This window comes from Lampris incognitus, chromosome 5 (assembly GCF_029633865.1).
Source record: "Lampris incognitus isolate fLamInc1 chromosome 5, fLamInc1.hap2, whole genome shotgun sequence".
Classification (NCBI taxonomy): Eukaryota; Metazoa; Chordata; class Actinopteri; order Lampriformes; family Lampridae; genus Lampris; species Lampris incognitus.
The window spans coordinates 5,814,981-5,831,896 of NC_079215.1; the positions used below are offsets into that span (position 1 = coordinate 5,814,981).

At 45.3% G+C, this 16,916-nt stretch overlaps 2 protein-coding genes across 2 annotated transcripts in view; one reads left to right on the plus strand and one right to left on the minus strand.

Annotated features, from left to right (window-relative positions):
- The first annotated feature begins 7,841 nt into the window (after window positions 1-7,841).
- Window positions 7,842-12,028, plus strand: LOC130113427 (trypsin-3-like). Its single transcript, XM_056281029.1, has 6 exons — window positions 7,842-7,893; window positions 9,652-9,829; window positions 10,017-10,205; window positions 10,577-10,656; window positions 11,156-11,289; window positions 11,598-12,028. The coding sequence occupies exons 1-6, from the start codon at window positions 7,854-7,856 to the stop codon at window positions 11,739-11,741; spliced, it is 765 nt and encodes a 254-aa protein (XP_056137004.1). The 5' UTR covers window positions 7,842-7,853; the 3' UTR covers window positions 11,742-12,028.
- A 1,210-nt stretch (window positions 12,029-13,238) lies between these two features.
- Window positions 13,239-16,916, minus strand: part of LOC130113351 (ras-related C3 botulinum toxin substrate 2) — a 50,044-nt gene continuing 46,366 nt past the window's right edge. The window contains exons 6-7 of the mRNA XM_056280937.1: window positions 15,948-16,081; window positions 13,239-14,130 (exon numbers count right to left, since the gene is read on the minus strand). Coding sequence (XP_056136912.1) covers window positions 15,951-16,081 — 131 coding nt within the window. The 3' untranslated portion in view covers window positions 13,239-14,130; window positions 15,948-15,950. The remainder of the gene's footprint in view (window positions 14,131-15,947; window positions 16,082-16,916) is intronic.

The following is a 16,916-nucleotide window of genomic DNA, read 5'->3' on the forward strand; positions in this document are numbered from 1 at the left end:
GCTGATAACAATCTGGATGGTCTTCTTCCTCTTTAGCCCGGAGGACACGACGTCCATGATTTCCAAAAACAATGTGAAATGTGGACTCGTCAGACCACAGCACACTTGTCCACTTTGCGTCAGTCCATCTCAGATGAGCTCGGGCCCAGAGAAGCAGGTGGTGTTTCTGGGTGGTGTTGATATATGGCTTTGGCTTTGCATGGTAGAGTTTTAACTTGCACTTGTAGATGTAGCGACAAACTGTGTTAACTGACGATGGTTTTCCCAAGTGTTCCTGAGCCCACGTGGTCATATCCTTTACAGAATGATGTCGGTTTTTAATGCAGTGCCGCCTGAGGGGTCGAAGGTCACGGGCTTTCAATGTTGGTTTTCGGCCTTGCTGCTTACGTGCAGAGATTTCTCCGGATTCTCTGACTCTTTTGATGATATTATGGACCGGAGATGATGAAATCCCTAAATTCCTTGCAGTTGTACGTTGAGAAACGTTGTTCTTAAACTGTTGGACTATTTGCTCACGCAGTTGTTCACAAAGTGGTGAACCTCGCCCCATCCTTGCTTGTGAACGACTGAGCCTTTCAGGGATGCTCCTTTTATACCCAATCATGACACTCACCTGTTTCCAGTTAACCTGTTCACCTGTGGAATGTTCCAGACAGGTGTTTTTTGAGCATTCCTCAACTTTCCCAGTCTTTTGTTGCCCCTGTCCCAGCTTCTTTGGAACGTGTCGCAGGCATCAAATTCAAAATGAGTAAATATTTGCAAAAAAAAACAGTAAAGTTTATCAGTTTGAACATTAAGTATCTTGTCTTTGTAGCGTATTCAATTGAAAATAGGTCGAGGAGGATTTGCAAATCATTGTATTCTGTTTTTATCCACGTTTTACACAACGTCCCAACTTCATTGGAATTGGGGATTGTATATTGTAGCGAAATAGGGGGACAACGCAACCACAGGAACTGCCGCGGCCGGGAAGCGAACCTGTGTCGCCCGCACCGCAGGAGGTATCGCTAACCGCTCGACTAAAGGGTCAGACCCGCCAGCCAGCGGCCAGTGTGTCTTCTTATCCATGCACGTTACAATATATTTTTTTCCTACACCTATATTGATATTCCACTCCTCATTTGTTGAGCACTTTTATAACCCCCATTGACGGTTTCCGGGAAAAAAAACAAACAAAACAAAAAAACAAAATATATATATATATAAGGACCTCTAAAATGTACTGCACATGTTTTGTGGTACTTCATTTACCAGCATGCTTTGTGTCTTAAACATTTCCTATGTTCTTATAAGTTTCTAAACATGTGGACCAGTGGAATGTATTTGCTCTTTGTATTTTTATTTGAATTTTGTTATTAGCCAATGAGGTGGTGTGGAGTTGTTATGCCCGCGAAATCACGAGGTTCGCAACGGTCGATCTCCTCACGGAGAGGGAGGAGTTGGGCAGTCCGAGGAGTACGACGAAGAGAGAGGGCCATTTCTCCGCTGCTCCGTCTCAGTACCCGTTTCGCGGAGGGTTTATACACAGCCCGGGTACTCGGCCCGCATTCGAGGTCCGGGGTGTTGCGATTGGCCCGCGGTTGTATGCTTGCTGGTGGGGTTGTTTTTGTATGCCGATTGTTTTGTTTGTGCCCCATAGCCGGTGTCGCCGCTAGCTAGCTAAGTGGAGTTAGCATCCAGTGCTAGTGTGTTAGCCGACTAGAGTTGTGGAGGCTAGCCAGAAGTCATCGGGCTGCGCTGGACGGTGATCTAACCAGGGGGGCCGCTCTGCTCCATTCCTGGGACCGGTCTGCTGTCCAAAGAGGACTCGCTTCATCTGCTCTCCGGTGCTGGGCCCAGCGGAGGACCACCATCTTCGCCAGGCTTGACTGAACGTTGCAACCTGTGGCCATCTTGCGGGTGGAGACCGCTACCGGAAAGTGCTGGGTATTTTTGTGTTCTTTTGTTCTTCCTGTTTATTGTGTGTGTGTGTGTGTGTGTGTGTGTCTCTCTCTCTCTCTCTCTCTCTCTCTCTCTCTCTCTAGCTCTCTCTCTCTCTCACTCTCTCTCTCTCTCTCTCTCTCTCTCTCCCTCTCTCTCTCTCTCTGTCTCTCTCTCTCTGTCTCTCTCTCCCTCTCTCGCTCTCTCTCTCTCTCTCTTTCGCTCTCTCTCTCCCTCTCTCTCTCCCTCTCTCTCTCTCTCTGTCTCTCTCTCTCTCTGTCTCTCTCTCGCTCGCTCACTCTCGCTCTCGCTCTCTGTCTCTCTCTCTCTGTCTCTCTCTGTCTCTCTCTCTGTCTCGCTCTCGCTCGCTCACTCTCGCTCTCTCTCTGTCTCTGTCTCTCTCTCTCTCTCTCTCTCTCTCTCTGTCTCTGTCTCTCTCGCGCTCTCTCTCTCTCTGTCTCTTACTCTCTCTCCCTCTCTCCCTCATGATCATCAAGTAAATCCTATTATTATTAATTATATTTCGGGTGTATTGGCAGCTCATTTTCCGCATATGCAAAGCCGAGGTTCCTTATAGAGTGCTGGTAATAAGCTTGTACAGTACTTCAGTACACAGCAGGGTTATAAGATCTGCATTAACCACATGTTTGTTTAATTCTGGGAAGATACACCATTCACTAGCCCTAGGTAAGTGTAGTGTTTTCACAGTGGAGACACCGCGCTACTAAATTTATTATCTTGGTTAATTATTTCTATTATCAATTATCACTAATATTTCATTAGTGGCACTAGCCTACTAGTACACAGGAGGTTCAGCCAGCTCACCATTCCACCGCTGAGAACTCAGGATCTGGTTGCGCTATTGATTTGTATTGTAGCACTTTAGTAACTGGTAGCATTAGGCTTTTGTCTTGTTTAAATGTGCTTGGCGTTGCCCGCCAGTGAAAAAGGGGTTACATATATAGCAGCTGGTGAGTGCGAGATGCATGAAACAGGCCTGTATTGCTATGCATTAAAATCTTTTTTCCTGTATCCATGTTCACACACACACACACACACACACACACATATATATATATATAATCCAGTGATTCAAGTAAATTCTTTTTGAGACAACACAAGCCTGTTTCATGTCACAAGCAATCATCAGCTGTGCGCTGATGATTATATACAAATATCTGTGGAGATAAACCTTTACGTGTGGAGGTAAACTTTATGTGTGGAGGTAAATTTTATGACACTCGTTTCTGCACTTTGCCCTTTTTTGCATATTGGGTGAGCTGAGCAAGGTTAAACAAATGCCATGGAAAAAAAACTCCACCTCATTTTAGTCTTTTTAAGCAGTGTGCCAATTCCTAATCTTGTTAACGTACAGGCTAAAGCAGGGGTCAGGAACCTTTTTGACTGGGAGAGCCATAAAAGCCAAATATTTCTAAATATATTTCATTGAGAGCCATATAGTATTTTTAACGTATAATAAATTAAATATGTCTTACTTTTAATGCGACTTCTGGTGCTGCATGGCGTATCAAAGTGCCGCTTTATATTTGACCGTTTCATCGATGCAATTTTATCATTGCACATTAGACATACCGCAGATCCTGCTCTCTCCACAAATGCAAATTCCTCTGTCCACGCAGCCTGGAATGCACGGTAATCATCGTCTTTTTTTCTTTTCGCCATCTTTTCCGTTACAAGGGTTGAAGCGGATAAACTAGCTGGCTATCTGATAAAATTGATTTCTTCACCTTTATAATGACCCGGACATGCTCGCGAGCCATTGGTTCCCGACCCGACCCACGGGTGACCCGTGACCCGTGAAATTAATCCTCAAAACTAATTTCTGTTTACTTTAAAATGACACAGTATTATTAAGAAATATCACAAGTATTTTAAAATCAGTTCCAAACTGATTTTTTTTTCAACTCAAAATTGTCTGGGAGCCATATGCCGTCACCGGAAGAGCCATATATGGCTCGCGAGCCATAGGTTCCCGACCGCTGGGCTAAGGCAACAAATTTCCTCAAGAACAAATGTACTTCTTGAGGGAATTTTTTTTTTAAAAAAAGAGGAGGAAGAAGAAGAACGATTTCATTTCATTTATTGTTTGCAGTGGTGATGGACAGGTTGTTGGACGAGATCAGGCAGGAGTCTCCATGGACTATGATGTCTGTGGATGACATTGTGATCTGTAGTGAGAGTAGGGTACAGGTGGAGGAGAGCCTGGAGAGGTGAGGTATGCACTGGAGAGAAGAGGAATGAAAGTCAGTAGGAGCAAGACGGAATACCTATGCGTGAATGAGAGGGAGGACAGTGGAATGGTGAGGATGCAAGGAGTAGAGGTGACGAAGGCGTACAAGGTTAAATACTTGGGGTTAACTGTCTAATGTAACAGGGAGTGCAGAAGAGAGGTGAAGAAGAGAGTGCAGGCAGGGTGGAGTGGGTGGAGAAGAGTGTCAGGAGTGATTTGCGACAGAAGGGTACCAGCAAGAGTTAAAGGGAAGGTTTACAAGATGGTTGTGAGACCAGCTATGTTATATGGTCTGGAGACAGTGGCACTGATGAAAAGACAGGAGGTGGAGCTGGAGGTGCCAGAGTTGAAGATGGTAAGATTTTCATTGGGAGTGACGAAGGACAGGATTAGAAACAATTATATTAAAGGGACAGCTCAGGTTGGACAGTTTGGAGACAAAGCAAGAGAGACAAGATTGAGGTGGTTTGGACATGTGTGGAGGAGAGATGCTGGGTATATTGGGAGAAGGATGCTGAATATGGAGCTGCCAGGGAAGAGGAAAAGAGGAAGGCCAAAGAGGAGGTTTTTGGATGTGGTGAGAGAGGACATGCAGGTGGCCGGTGTGACAGAGGAAGATGCAGAGGACAGGAAGAGATGGAAACGGATGATCTTTTGTGGCGCCCCCTAACGGGAGCACCCGAAAGTAGTAGTAGTAGTAGTAGTAGGTGGTCCAGTGGTTAGCACTGTTGCATCACAGCAAGAAGGTCCTGGGTTCGAACCCCGGGGTTGTCCAATCTTGAGGGTCATCCCAGGTCATCCTCTGCGTTAAGTTTGCAAGTCCTTCATGCGTATGCGGTGGGTTTTCTCTGGGTGCTCCGTTTCCCCCCGCCATCCAAAAGACATGCATGTTAGGGTTAACACTCCTGTCTGTGCCCCTGACTGAGGCATGGTAAGACGAACTGGAGTTGGTCCCCGGGTGCTGCACGGTGGCTGCCCACTGCTCCTAGCTACACAGCTAGCATGGGCTAAATGCAGAGAAGTGCCATCATTCCAGCGGTATGTGGGCAGCATGAAGTGTCGGGTGTGGGACGGGTCCGGGCCACAGCAACTTTGCTATCTGGGCAGTAAGAAATGGTGCAAGAAACCAACAAAAACGGATGCTTTGTCTTCTGTTGAAAAAGAGCGGTTTGATAGCAAGGCAAAAGAGGGCAGGACGGGGCAAGTTAAGCTGATGACTCGAGAGAAAGTTGAGCTGGAAAATGACCTCACTTTAGCTTTCGGACTTGCCAAAGCAAAACTGCCATTTACAGCGGGTGACACTTTCAAAAGAAATTGCAAATAAAAAAAAAAAGTTGACCGAAATCGTCTGTGTTCAACAGGGTCCACGGCAGTGCTAGCTAGCACTGTAGCCAGAAACACAGAAAAAGTAGGGGAGAAGGGTTAAATAACTGCGATGGAGGTTTTATATAGCTCTTGCCAGTTCTAATGAATCAACGGCAGGCAACACACCATGTACCTTCCTCCAGAACTCCCTGAGGTCTCCTAGCCCCGACGTTTTCATGTATAACGTATATCACACAGTATATGAGCAAGAGCATTTGACTACCGTATATGACACCCCCCCTTTTTTGTTATTTCTATAACATCAAATGAACAGGAAATGGCTATTTTAACAGCATGAATCAAGATGAACTCAAATTGAGATATTTCAACACATACCCGTCTCTTTCTTACTCAACCTGCAGTTTCATAAACACTACTAAACATTATCGACATCAATGTTAATACAACTTTTCTTTTGTTTCCTCCCTTTTTTGCAGTACCTTTCTGTCCTTCCCACCCCCCAGAGGCCATATAATCGCACTTTTCTACAGGTCAAGCCTGTCGACTGGCTTGCCCACCCATCCAGATCGGGTCACAGTCTGACCGGGTAGAGGGGCTGTGGGAGTAGCCACACTCTGACTGACAGGAACAGTCTCAAACATGGTGGCTCCGTCAGAGTGGATGTCGGTCCCTGTGCTCTTAACAGGCGCTGCTGAGATGGGCTGGGGAACTGGCCCTGGTCGGGGGTGATGGTGGTTCCGCCCCAGCTCTGCTCCTTGCTGCATCCTGATGACGAAGGATCTTGGAGTGGTGCTGTCGCTTGAGATCACTGCTGGCAAAGACCACGACTTTTCATGGTCCAACTTGGAGAATACAACATCTCCTGGTCGCAGGGCAGGTAAGGGCCTGGCTCCATGACGGCGGTTGAAGTAATGAGCCTCTTTAGCCTTTTCCCGCCCATCCTTCTTTTTTTCACAGCTGTTCTGCTGGGTCATTTTGGTAGGAGATTTTTCTCCAAAGTGGGGAGTGTGGTTCTGATCCCCCCCCCCCATGAACAGCTCAGCTGGGCTGTAGCCTGTGGTGGAGCAGGGAGTGGACCTACAGTTTTTTAGAATCATCACAGGATCATCTTGCATGAGAATCTTCTTTGCTGTATGGCTCTGTAACCATTTCCCTGTGGGTGATGAGGGCTGGAAGTGCAGTGCTTGAAGTCGAACTGGAACTCATTCCTGTTGAACAGAAACGACCACACCTCGTTTACTGATCCGAGACACTTGACAATTCCAAACGCGAGTTTGAATGGATTCATTGACGAATTCAAATGTGAACACCATCTCTCAGATTTAGAGATACTGAACTTCAACATCACGTTAGTCAACGACGCAAAGAGGCTACAAAGTGTCTCTGGGACGAGATTCCCAGAAAACAAATGCTCTTTCTTGATCCCCTGAACCCCAAACCCAACATCACGCAGAGGTTTATAAAAAACGTGTCTGTTCCCGAACTGCAGTCACAGTACCTTGTCTTTTGCGAAGATGATGGCATAAAGACATTATTCAAGTCTGACCGATGCAGCAGTGACATGGTCAAATTCTTGTGCCATCTGTTTGAGAACAGCGAGGAGTACAATGAACCGAGCAAACTTGCAGTACTCCTGCTCATATTAAGTCCAGACACCTGCAGCTGTGAGCGAGGTTTCGGTCATATGAACGCTGTTAGATTTTAAATACAAAATAAACTTGGAGCATGCCGCATTGATGCCTGTCAGGATTGTCACCTGCCCATAATTTCCAGTTTCCAATTTGTCATCATAACAAGGTAGGGCACTGTTTCTTCTTGTCAGAAATACTATCATTTTAAAATCATGCAGCATATTAAAACATGTACTACGGCACATTGCGAGGTCTAGCATGCAATTATTTGTTTTGGTAATATTTGACCACTTCACATTTTGTATGTCCGTGGTAAAAATCGCATTTTAACCAAAGAGGCCGTCACAAGCCAACCCGGTGATGACCCCTGCACTGGACACACGTCAGTTGGGGGGGGGGGGGGGGCATCCCAATTCACCGTTTTCAAGGCAAAATATTATTTGCCTAATGTTATTCATTTTTAAGGGGATTTAGTGAAGCCAAAAAAACAACTTTAACAGTTAGCGACAAACCTAGCTCCCAGTTGTGTTTTATTGTCTTCTCAATGTGATGACACACGAGGATAAGGGAACAGATTAGATGGGTTTAACCTATTTGCATAACTGTACAGAATTTTATAGCCCAGGAAAATGTGCTGATAAACTTCCACATGGAGGTTGGATTCATTTAAAAGGGACCTCTGTCCCAGCTGGATCTCAGACTTGTGAGGGTCACCATCGACAGCAATGGCTTGGCTGATACTTCTTCTCCTGTCGCTGTGGGCTGGTGAGTATTCAGTAATGTCTGCCTTGTGTGTCACACTTCTGATGATTCATGTTACTGTTCTTTGCGTTTAACTTGTCGTGTTTGTATTGTTGGAACTGAGGAATGTTTGTTGAGTTAATTTCATGTGTTTCAGCGGAGGGTTTTGCCAGCACAGCATTCCCATTATTCACATTACATCAGATTACTGCTTTAAAGAGTACTATCACCCCAATTACCAGCGGTGCGCTGCCCCTTTGTCATCTTTAAAAGATGCTCGGGGCGTCCGGGAAACGTGGCGGTCTATTCCTTTGAACACGGCCATCGCCGGTTCGAATCCCCGTGTTACCTCCGGCTTGGTCGGGCATCCATACAGACACAATTGGCCGTGTCTGCGGGTGGGAAGCCGGATGTGGGTATGTGTTCTGGTCGCTGCACTAGCACCTCCTCTGGTCAGTCGTAGCGCCTGTTCGGGGGGGGGGGTAACTGGGGAAAATAGCGTGATCCTCCCACGCGCTACACCCCCCCTGGTGAAACTCCTCACTGTCAGGTGAAAAGAAGCGGCTGGCGACTCCACATGTATCGGAGGAAACGTGGTAGTCTGCAGCCCTCCGAGCATCAGCAGGGGGGTGGAGCAGCGACCGGTAGGGCTGGGAAGAGTGGGGTGATTGGCTGGATACAGTTGGGGGAAAAAATGGGGGACCCCCCCCCAAAAAAAGATGCTCAGAGACAGGATTTTCTTTTTTCTTTCTTTCCAAAATATCACCAAAATAACATTCAATCTTGAGACTTGTTTCACTTGCTCGTTAGTAGGTCATGACTGAAGACTGAAAAGGGAAATACTGCATCGATGAACAATCAAGAGGATTGTTAGTTACCTTGTTTCCTTGTTAGTTACCTTGTTTCCTTGTTAGTTACCTTGTTTCCTTGTTAGTTACTTTGTTTCCTTGTTAGTTACCTTGTTTCCTTGTTAGTTACTTTGTTTCCTTGTTAGTTACCTTGTTTCCTTGTTAGTTACCTTGTTTCCTTGTTAGTTACCTTGTTAGTTACCTTGTTTCCTTGTTAGTTACCTTGTTTCCTTGTTAGTTACCTTGTTAGTTACCTTGTTTCCTTGTTAGTTACATTGTTTCCTTGTTAGTTTCCTTGTTAGTTACCTTGTTTCCTTGTTAGTTACCTTGTTTCCTTGTTAGTTACCTTGTTTCCTTGTTAGTTACCTTGTTACCTTGTTAGTTACCTTGTTTCCTTGTTAGTTACCTTGTTTCCTTGTTAGTTACCTTGCTTTTCAACATATAATGAGAACTTACTGTTTATTCTACTGCACAAAATATTTGGTGGGTCCTGGGCCTAAAAGTGTCTCCACAGGTGGGTGACGGCATGAGAAAGATGGGAACCTCTGTGTAAAGGACAGAAGCAGCATTTTTTTCTTCTTAATTTATCAAGAGTTACCTCCAAGAACTGCTTCATATCCTCTTTCAGTTTCAAGATACTTGCAAACTGGCTTGTTGCATCTTGTTTTGAAGAGCATCTGTACTCCTTTTTTACTGATCTTTCTATCGATCAATCTATCTATCGTTTGATTTGTTCATTGATAATATTTTTGTCAGTTTTATTTTGGTTTAGAGCAAACTCTGGTGAGTCGTGACAGCTATCAGCTGTGTTTGTATCCTCCACGTTAGCAACCCTTCAGCTCACTCGGTGCTTTTCTCCCCCCCCCCCCCGTGGCTGATCTCCTCTCCCGTTTGTGTTGCGAGTAATTGGTGGACAACGCTCCTTCTCCTTCAGATGTCACTTTGGGAGGTGTGGAGAAAAGGATCATTGGAGGTCATGACTGTGGAAAAGATGAACGGAAGTTTCATGTCCGTCTGAGCATAGATGGCCAACTTGAATGTGGTGGATCTCTGATCAGTGATAAGTGGGTTCTAACTGCAGCTCACTGCTGGCTTAAAGTGAATGATCAGAGGTGAGAAATGAATAACTAACTTAAAACTGTGTGATAGTGTGTGACTTTCTCTACGATGATGTTAAGAGAACCGATCTGTATCTTAAAGGATGTTAATGGGCAGGAGAAAACAAGTTTACATGTGTTATCCATGATGAAGAAAGGGACAGAGTTTGCTGAACTGGGTTTTTAACCTCCAAAATGTCAGGAGTCTTGAAGCAGAACCAGGAGTACATCCATCTGGTGGCACAAGACAAACGATAGCAGAACACAAGATATATATGGAAGGTACAAATAAACATGACATCATGCTGCTGAAGCTGTCGACAGCTGTGACAGGGATTGCAACAGTGGATCTACCCGACTGTACGAAGAGTGTTGTACCTGACCCAAAGAAGTGAGTTATTTATTCATTTATTTATTTTACTTGACTAAGTCTGCTGAAAACATACCATGCTCTTTCCTGTGATTGGCTGCTACAAACACAATTCCACACGAAGACGTGGATTAACCAAATAAAATTACAGTCTCCCACAGTTGGCGATGGTGATATTAAAAGATTGTGGTTTCTAACCTTCCAACTATGAGATGTTTAAATAGCTCTTAGCCTCCATTCCATCCACAATCATGATGCCATCATTTACAAGCAGTCTGGATTATCTTTGGGGCTGCTTTTCATGGGAATGAATTTCTGTCATGTGTTTTGCCTGATTGTAAATGTGCCCAAATTCACTTCTTTCTTTTTTTTTGGCACACATTGTTCCACAGTCCTCAAACCAGCGGTGGGGTCAAAGTTCAGGTCGCTGGCTACGCTAACTATGTTGGAAAACCTGGAGATGTAAAAGCAGGTGAGGTTATGGTGGCACATCAGTCTAAAGAACACAGTATATATGTTTCAAACACACTGTGAGTCCTAAATCTGTCTCATTAGCTTTATCAGATTATGCACCCTTCCTCTCTCCCATCTTTAACACATACAAGCTATGGCTGCTACTGCAGATACACCATGTAGACAGTGTTAAGAAGATGACGTTACAACAACTTGACAAGCACAGATCAGGCCTGGTCATTATCAGGGACTCTACACGTTTTCATTTCTACTTTCAATTTTAAGTTGTCATCTTTACGATTCATTTTTAGTCCTGATCAGTGACGGGATTTTGGCCGACATGAAGTCTTTACTGTCTGTAGTTGATATTTGGTCTTCATAACCAGGACTGACTGCATATAACGTTTTATTTTGTTACTGAGCACAGTGGAAGTTATTTCATTGCAAAACCATTTTCACCGGTCGGTTTCTGCAGATACAGAACTCCAGCATCCTCTCATCACCGTGTATTTTTCTAGCCCTCCAAAGACAACTCCCTGCCACCCTGCAGTGTGCCGACATGGAAGTTACCACATGTGGTAGTGATTTTGATGATGAGTTTCTGCGGCACCGTTTCTGTGGCAAAACATCAGGTGGAGTTGATACCTGTCCGGTGAGTAAAGTTTTTCTTTTCCAAGAACTATAATCTCACGTCTGCTTGCTGAAAAAATTGCCCGGAGGAAGATAAGGAATATTTGGTTGCACCTTTTGAATATGTCAAATGAATGGAGAGAGAGAAAATAAACAATGCCGTGTGGAAAGTTTTATTTTATTTTTTTCAAATTCCTTTGACTTTCAATGTGCTCAAAAACTAAAGGTGGCTTTTACCAGGAGTGAGTATTTCACTTTTCTTAAAAGCAACTTTGACGCCGCTTTCCAAGACGTGTTGCTCTCTGACTCCATCTTCTCTCGGTGCTTTAGGGGGATTCTGGTGGAGGGGTGGTGTACGACAAGAAGATTTATGGTGTCCACAGCGGGAGTGGGGGCGTGGTCTGTAGTTCACCAGCCAACTTCATGGATGTCTGCAGGTACTTGGATTGGATCAAGACAACTATCCAGGGTTAATGACTCATAATAATAAAGAATAAATGTTGAGATCTCTCATCTCCCTACAAGAACATGTTGTCATTGCTTTCTTCTCTTTATTTAAGTGTCTCATTATTAGTTTCGCTGTAATGTAGATACTGCTTTGCTAATGGAACAATGCAGTTTGCAGTGAACACTAGTGAGGTTTTCTCACCTGTGTCCTGTTTCACAATGCTTCACAGAACCAATGAAAGGACAGGAGACAAGTGAGAAATGGCCTGTGAATAAAAACACAGAGTGATTAAACTTCAGAAAGGTGCACACGGGCGTCCGGGTGGCGTGGCGGTCTATTCCGTTGCCTACCAACACGGAGATCGCCAGTTCGAGTCTCTATGTTCCCTCCGGCTTGCTCGGGCGTCCCTACAGACACAACTGGCCGTGTCTGTGGGTGGGAAGCCGGATGTGGCTATGTGTCCTGGTCACTGCACTAGCTCCTCCTCTGGTCGGTTGGGGTGACTGTTTAACGGGGGAGGGGGAACTGGGGGGAATCCCACGTGCTGCGTCCCCCTGGTGAAACGCCTCCCTGTCAGGTGAAAAGAGGCGGCTGGCGACTCCACATGTATCGCAGGAAGCCAGGGGCGTAACAGGGGGGGGGGTGCAGAGGGTGCAATGCACACAGGTGCCGCATCAGTGGGGGCACCAAAAGGCCGTATGCAAAAAAAAGATCATAACTAAAAATATAACATGTAACTATATGCGGCGCATGTGTGCATTACACCCTCTGCACCCCACCCCCCCGCTGCGCCCCTGCAGGAGGCATGTGGTAGTCTGCAGCCCTTCCCGGATCGGAAGAGGGGGTGAAGCAGCGACCGGGACGGCTCGGGAGAGTGGGGTGATTGGCCAAGTACAACTGGGGAGAAAAATCCACAAGAAAAAGGGAAAATAAAAGCTGCAGACTTTACACAGTAAATGTGTGAGCAACAGTAGCCTACTCACCAAGTCAGGCCAAGTGTGTTCGGATCAAATCAAGTGTGGGTTTTTTAGTCAGGCACACACGTGTGCAAAGGAAACAAAAGAGGCTTCTCACAGGTCCCACACGGTGTAACAGTTAACATCTGCTGGACCAAACAGTAGACCCGGACTTCATATGGGTCCAGCATTAGACAGGCAGCAGCATCCTGGCTCGCTCGGAGATCTGAGCGCCCAGGCCTCCACCAACTGCACATCCGCGTGTCATGCCTCTCTGACGCATGGGCCAATACCCTGCAGGGCCGCACGGTGGCGCAGTGGTTAGCGCTGTTGCCTCACAGCAAGAAGGTCCTGGGTTCAAACCCCGGGCCGTCCCAGGTCCCTTCTGCGTGGAGTCTGCATGTTCTCCCCGTGTCTGCGTGGGTCTCCTCCGGGTGCTCCTGTTTCCTCCCACCACCAGAACCAGAACCAGAATCAGGATCAGGAAGGATTCATCGTCATCTCATTCATGTACTTGCGTACACAAAAGAGACGAAATGTCGTTTCTCCCAGCGCACAGCAGCGCAACACAAAGGACAAAAACACACACCCACAACCTCCCAAAACCACCACCAAAACCAGACAGACACAGAGAGACTGTCTACTGTGGTGTAAATGGGTAGTGATGGAGACCCAAGTCCACCTGAAGCAGCTCAGTCTGCAGGAACAGCGCCGCTCTGCGGACCGGCGGACCAGCCATTGTTGTTGTTTTGTTTTTCATAACATGACCGTTTTATTTCACTATTACAACAAACAACAGGCTTTATAAAAGATTTCACTGGAATATAAAAAACAATATCGTCCAGCTTTCACGCCCCAAAACAATGGCGTCCTTTGCCATATAGGCATTTTCATGGCCTGTCACTTATACCGCCACAACAGCAACACTTCAAGCTGAGGTAAAGGGTTTTTTCCTTTTCATTTTTTATTTTTTAATTTCCTTTTGTTAAATTATCTATAAGCCACATATAGGTACAGCTGAAAAAATGGAAAAAAGAAGTAAAAAAAACAAAACCAGGCACAATTGTGAATCTGGTTGTACAAGTCGTTGAAATTGAAATAACAAGCAGAACTATAACACAATATGCATGAAATAAAACATGGCGTCCACATCCTGCATACAACTAGGCCTGTTTATGGCTGCCATGCTTTATTACTTTCAATGCCCCTTTTAACTGGGTTTTAAAATGAGGCATTCAATTATTATCATCATTATTATTATTTTATTATTATTTTCCATCCATCATCCGCATCGCTTATCCTGCTCTCAGGGTCGCGGGGATGCTTGAGCCTATCCCAGCTCATTATTGTAATAATAATAATAATAATAATCATATTAATAACTAAGGCTTTCCATTACAGACAGAACTGAAAATTCAAATACTGTTCTTCCTTTACTTGTCCTGTTGTCCCACTGGTCCTGGAGGAAATAGAAACAAAAATGAGGGCAAAATTAATATGACAGTGTAATATCTTGAGTCAACACATGATGAGTGATAATGGAAGGACAGGCTAAAAGACAAGACTATACCTCCATTTACCCAACAGCAGCATTTCTCTCATGCTTCTCCATTAATAAACAAAACCATTTATGATCACACACGAGGAATGTCTCATTATTACATTGTTTTAATAGGAAAAATAGAAAAGATATTTTCCTCCCATGGTTTCTCCTCCTCCGCTTGGCGGTCTGCAGCCCTGGTGGGACTGTGTTCAGACCAGCAGTTGGGATGGTCATATACAGAAGTCAGGCACAGTAAATTAGCTCCATGTTTCCGGAGCCTTTACAGTTTGACGGAGCTTATGTGCTCCCCGTAGAAGAGGGAAAAAAGGGAGGTGTAAAAAAAGAAATATTCTGTAAAATGATTGCTGTATTTCCTACCTCGTTTACTACATCACCCTGTAGTAAAATCCTGAGTGTTGGTTTAACTCGCTGAGGCTTGCATTTGCCCCTCTTTCCTGCTGGAAGGGTGGGGTTTTGGTAACTTTCCCGTAGCCCGATGCTACTGTCTTGTGCTCATCTGTGCTTTACTCTGTTTTAAAAGTTGAGTTTTACTTATTTGTTTGTTTATTTTTAGGCAGGGGACACTTTTGGAGGACCTACTGGTCTGGAAGTTGTCCTGTTCTGTATATTGCCAGGCCTCTGCAAACTTGAGCAAATAAAACGGTCACATGTTCGATGCTAACAAGTGTTTGAGGCTCACATTGTCCTGCATCATGGACCGCACAACCCGTATCAGTCCTTCGCCAGCTATTACTGCTCCATCACTCATCTATGGTGGTGTCTTTACAGCCACCTCACCAACCGGTGCCTAATCCACTTACTTCCATACTGATATTTAGTCCCGGGTTTAGCCGTACCATCTGCCCAGATTAGGTGATGGGGGGGGGGGGGGCGGGGCGACACCCTCAAAAACATCTGTGAATGAGTGCATCTAAAAATATGCTTTTGTAATACATTAAAAGTAATGGGATTCTTTGAAATTAGGTTTATAATCCTCACCGGTATAAGAAATTTAGCCTATTTCTTCTTTACCCCCGCCACTATTCCCCCTTAGCTCCTCACTTGATATTGCCCATGCGGTTTCACTCAAGGTAGGATTTCACAGAAACGCCGTCGGCAGAGATGTGAGCGAGATGTGTTGCTCCATAAACGGGTTTTTTTCAGCGTTTTAGAGGCGTCACCTTGCTTTCCTGGGGTGTCGATTCACTAGAAAACAAGCTAACTTTAGCTCTGTTGAATCACTGCAAAAGCAGCTCTTTTACAGTGTCAGTGTTACGCGTTGGGGTATTGTGGTAAAAATATGCAACTTTAGCTACTTAATTTAAAATGGACACTCAATACTAGGCCTGCTTTCAATTACAACAAAGTCACACAACAGTTGTGTTTCTTATCAATGACAGTGCGCGCCGGTTTCTCGGACAGCCCAGTCTCGCACTAAACTGATTTTTGCACGGAGAATCAGCATTCAAAATTCGGTTTAATACGGGAATAAGCTTAATCTGTGTATGAGAAACCTGCCTTGTCTGTCCTTGTTGTAGAAAGCCTCGATAAGTAGGAGCTCCTATCTCTCTTCATTCCTCTGTCATACATCTCTATCCATCTATGAACCCCACTGTGTTTACCTCCTACCCTGCCCACCTTCTCTTTAGTCACCCTTCCTCTCTGCCTTTGCTCTCTTTTATAACCTGTCCCCTCCTTCCCTTCTCTCCACTTACTCTTACAGTTAGTCTTACCTTTTAAAGCACTACACAAGGCCTCTTCTTGACCTTGGTGGGCTGCGGACAGAGCACGGCCCGGATGGCTTCGTCGAACACGGTCTTAAGGCCACGTTGGGTCAGCGCCGAGCACTCCAGATACTTGACTGAGTCTAAGTGTTTAATGAAACAGGAGAACCCAACACAGAGGGCGAGTCAGCATACTAGCAGATGTACCCTCCTCACATACACAAACGTTTGTTTTTTCAATTCTACTGAGGACCCTCATTGACTATGTTCATTCCCGCCCAGATAGCAAAATTGCTGTGGCCCGGACCCGTCCCAAACCGACACTTTCATCCGGCCCATATACCGCGTGGAATGATGGCACTTGGGCGGTCCACTCCTGTTTGCCAGATCTGGGCCACAACCAAGCCATAGCAATGCCGCATGTGCCACATATTTGCCAAAGGTGGCCCGTATTTGTTTTGTGATGTTTGGACCATATTCACCATTTACCACACGGGCCACTTCAGAGTCACATCCTGATCACATGTTGCTGAGAGCACCACATAATTTATCAGCTTTGATCCTTTGTCTGCCTGCCCATCCCTGTGTCCTAGTCCATTTGTTTATTTAAGAGGGTCTAGGCTATTTAATTTTTCTATATTGTAACCGGTTATTGTCTTGCCCGGTGCGGGATTCGATACGGGTGTACTGCACCACAAGCCGACATCACTAACCGCTCGGCTAAAGGGTCAGACCCGTTAGCTAGGGGCTAACGTGTCTTATTAGTAGTTTACAATATCATCACACTATTGTCCATATAAGCGGTTGATATAAGCTGTCTCAGGTCTACGGCTTCATTTGGCTAAACAATGTCGCCCACCACTGGAATTGTAATGAACTGCAATACACTTGAATTTCTGCGCTTAGATCACCCGCTATGACGCAACATTACCCTCTTCCATTGGTAATGCCTAGTTGTACTTCTGTGGTTATTTTGGT

Bases quoted from the DNA above. Each gene is read 5' to 3' on its own strand.
- LOC130113427 (XM_056281029.1), top strand. From the start codon at position 7,854: ATGGCTTGGCTGATACTTCTTCTCCTGTCGCTGTGGGCTG. The intron at 9,830-10,016 runs GTGAGAAATGAA...CCAAAATGTCAG, and splicing joins CTTAAAGTGAATGATCAGAG to GAGTCTTGAAGCAGAACCAG. The intron at 10,657-11,155 runs GTGAGGTTATGG...GTATTTTTCTAG, and splicing joins ACCTGGAGATGTAAAAGCAG to CCCTCCAAAGACAACTCCCT.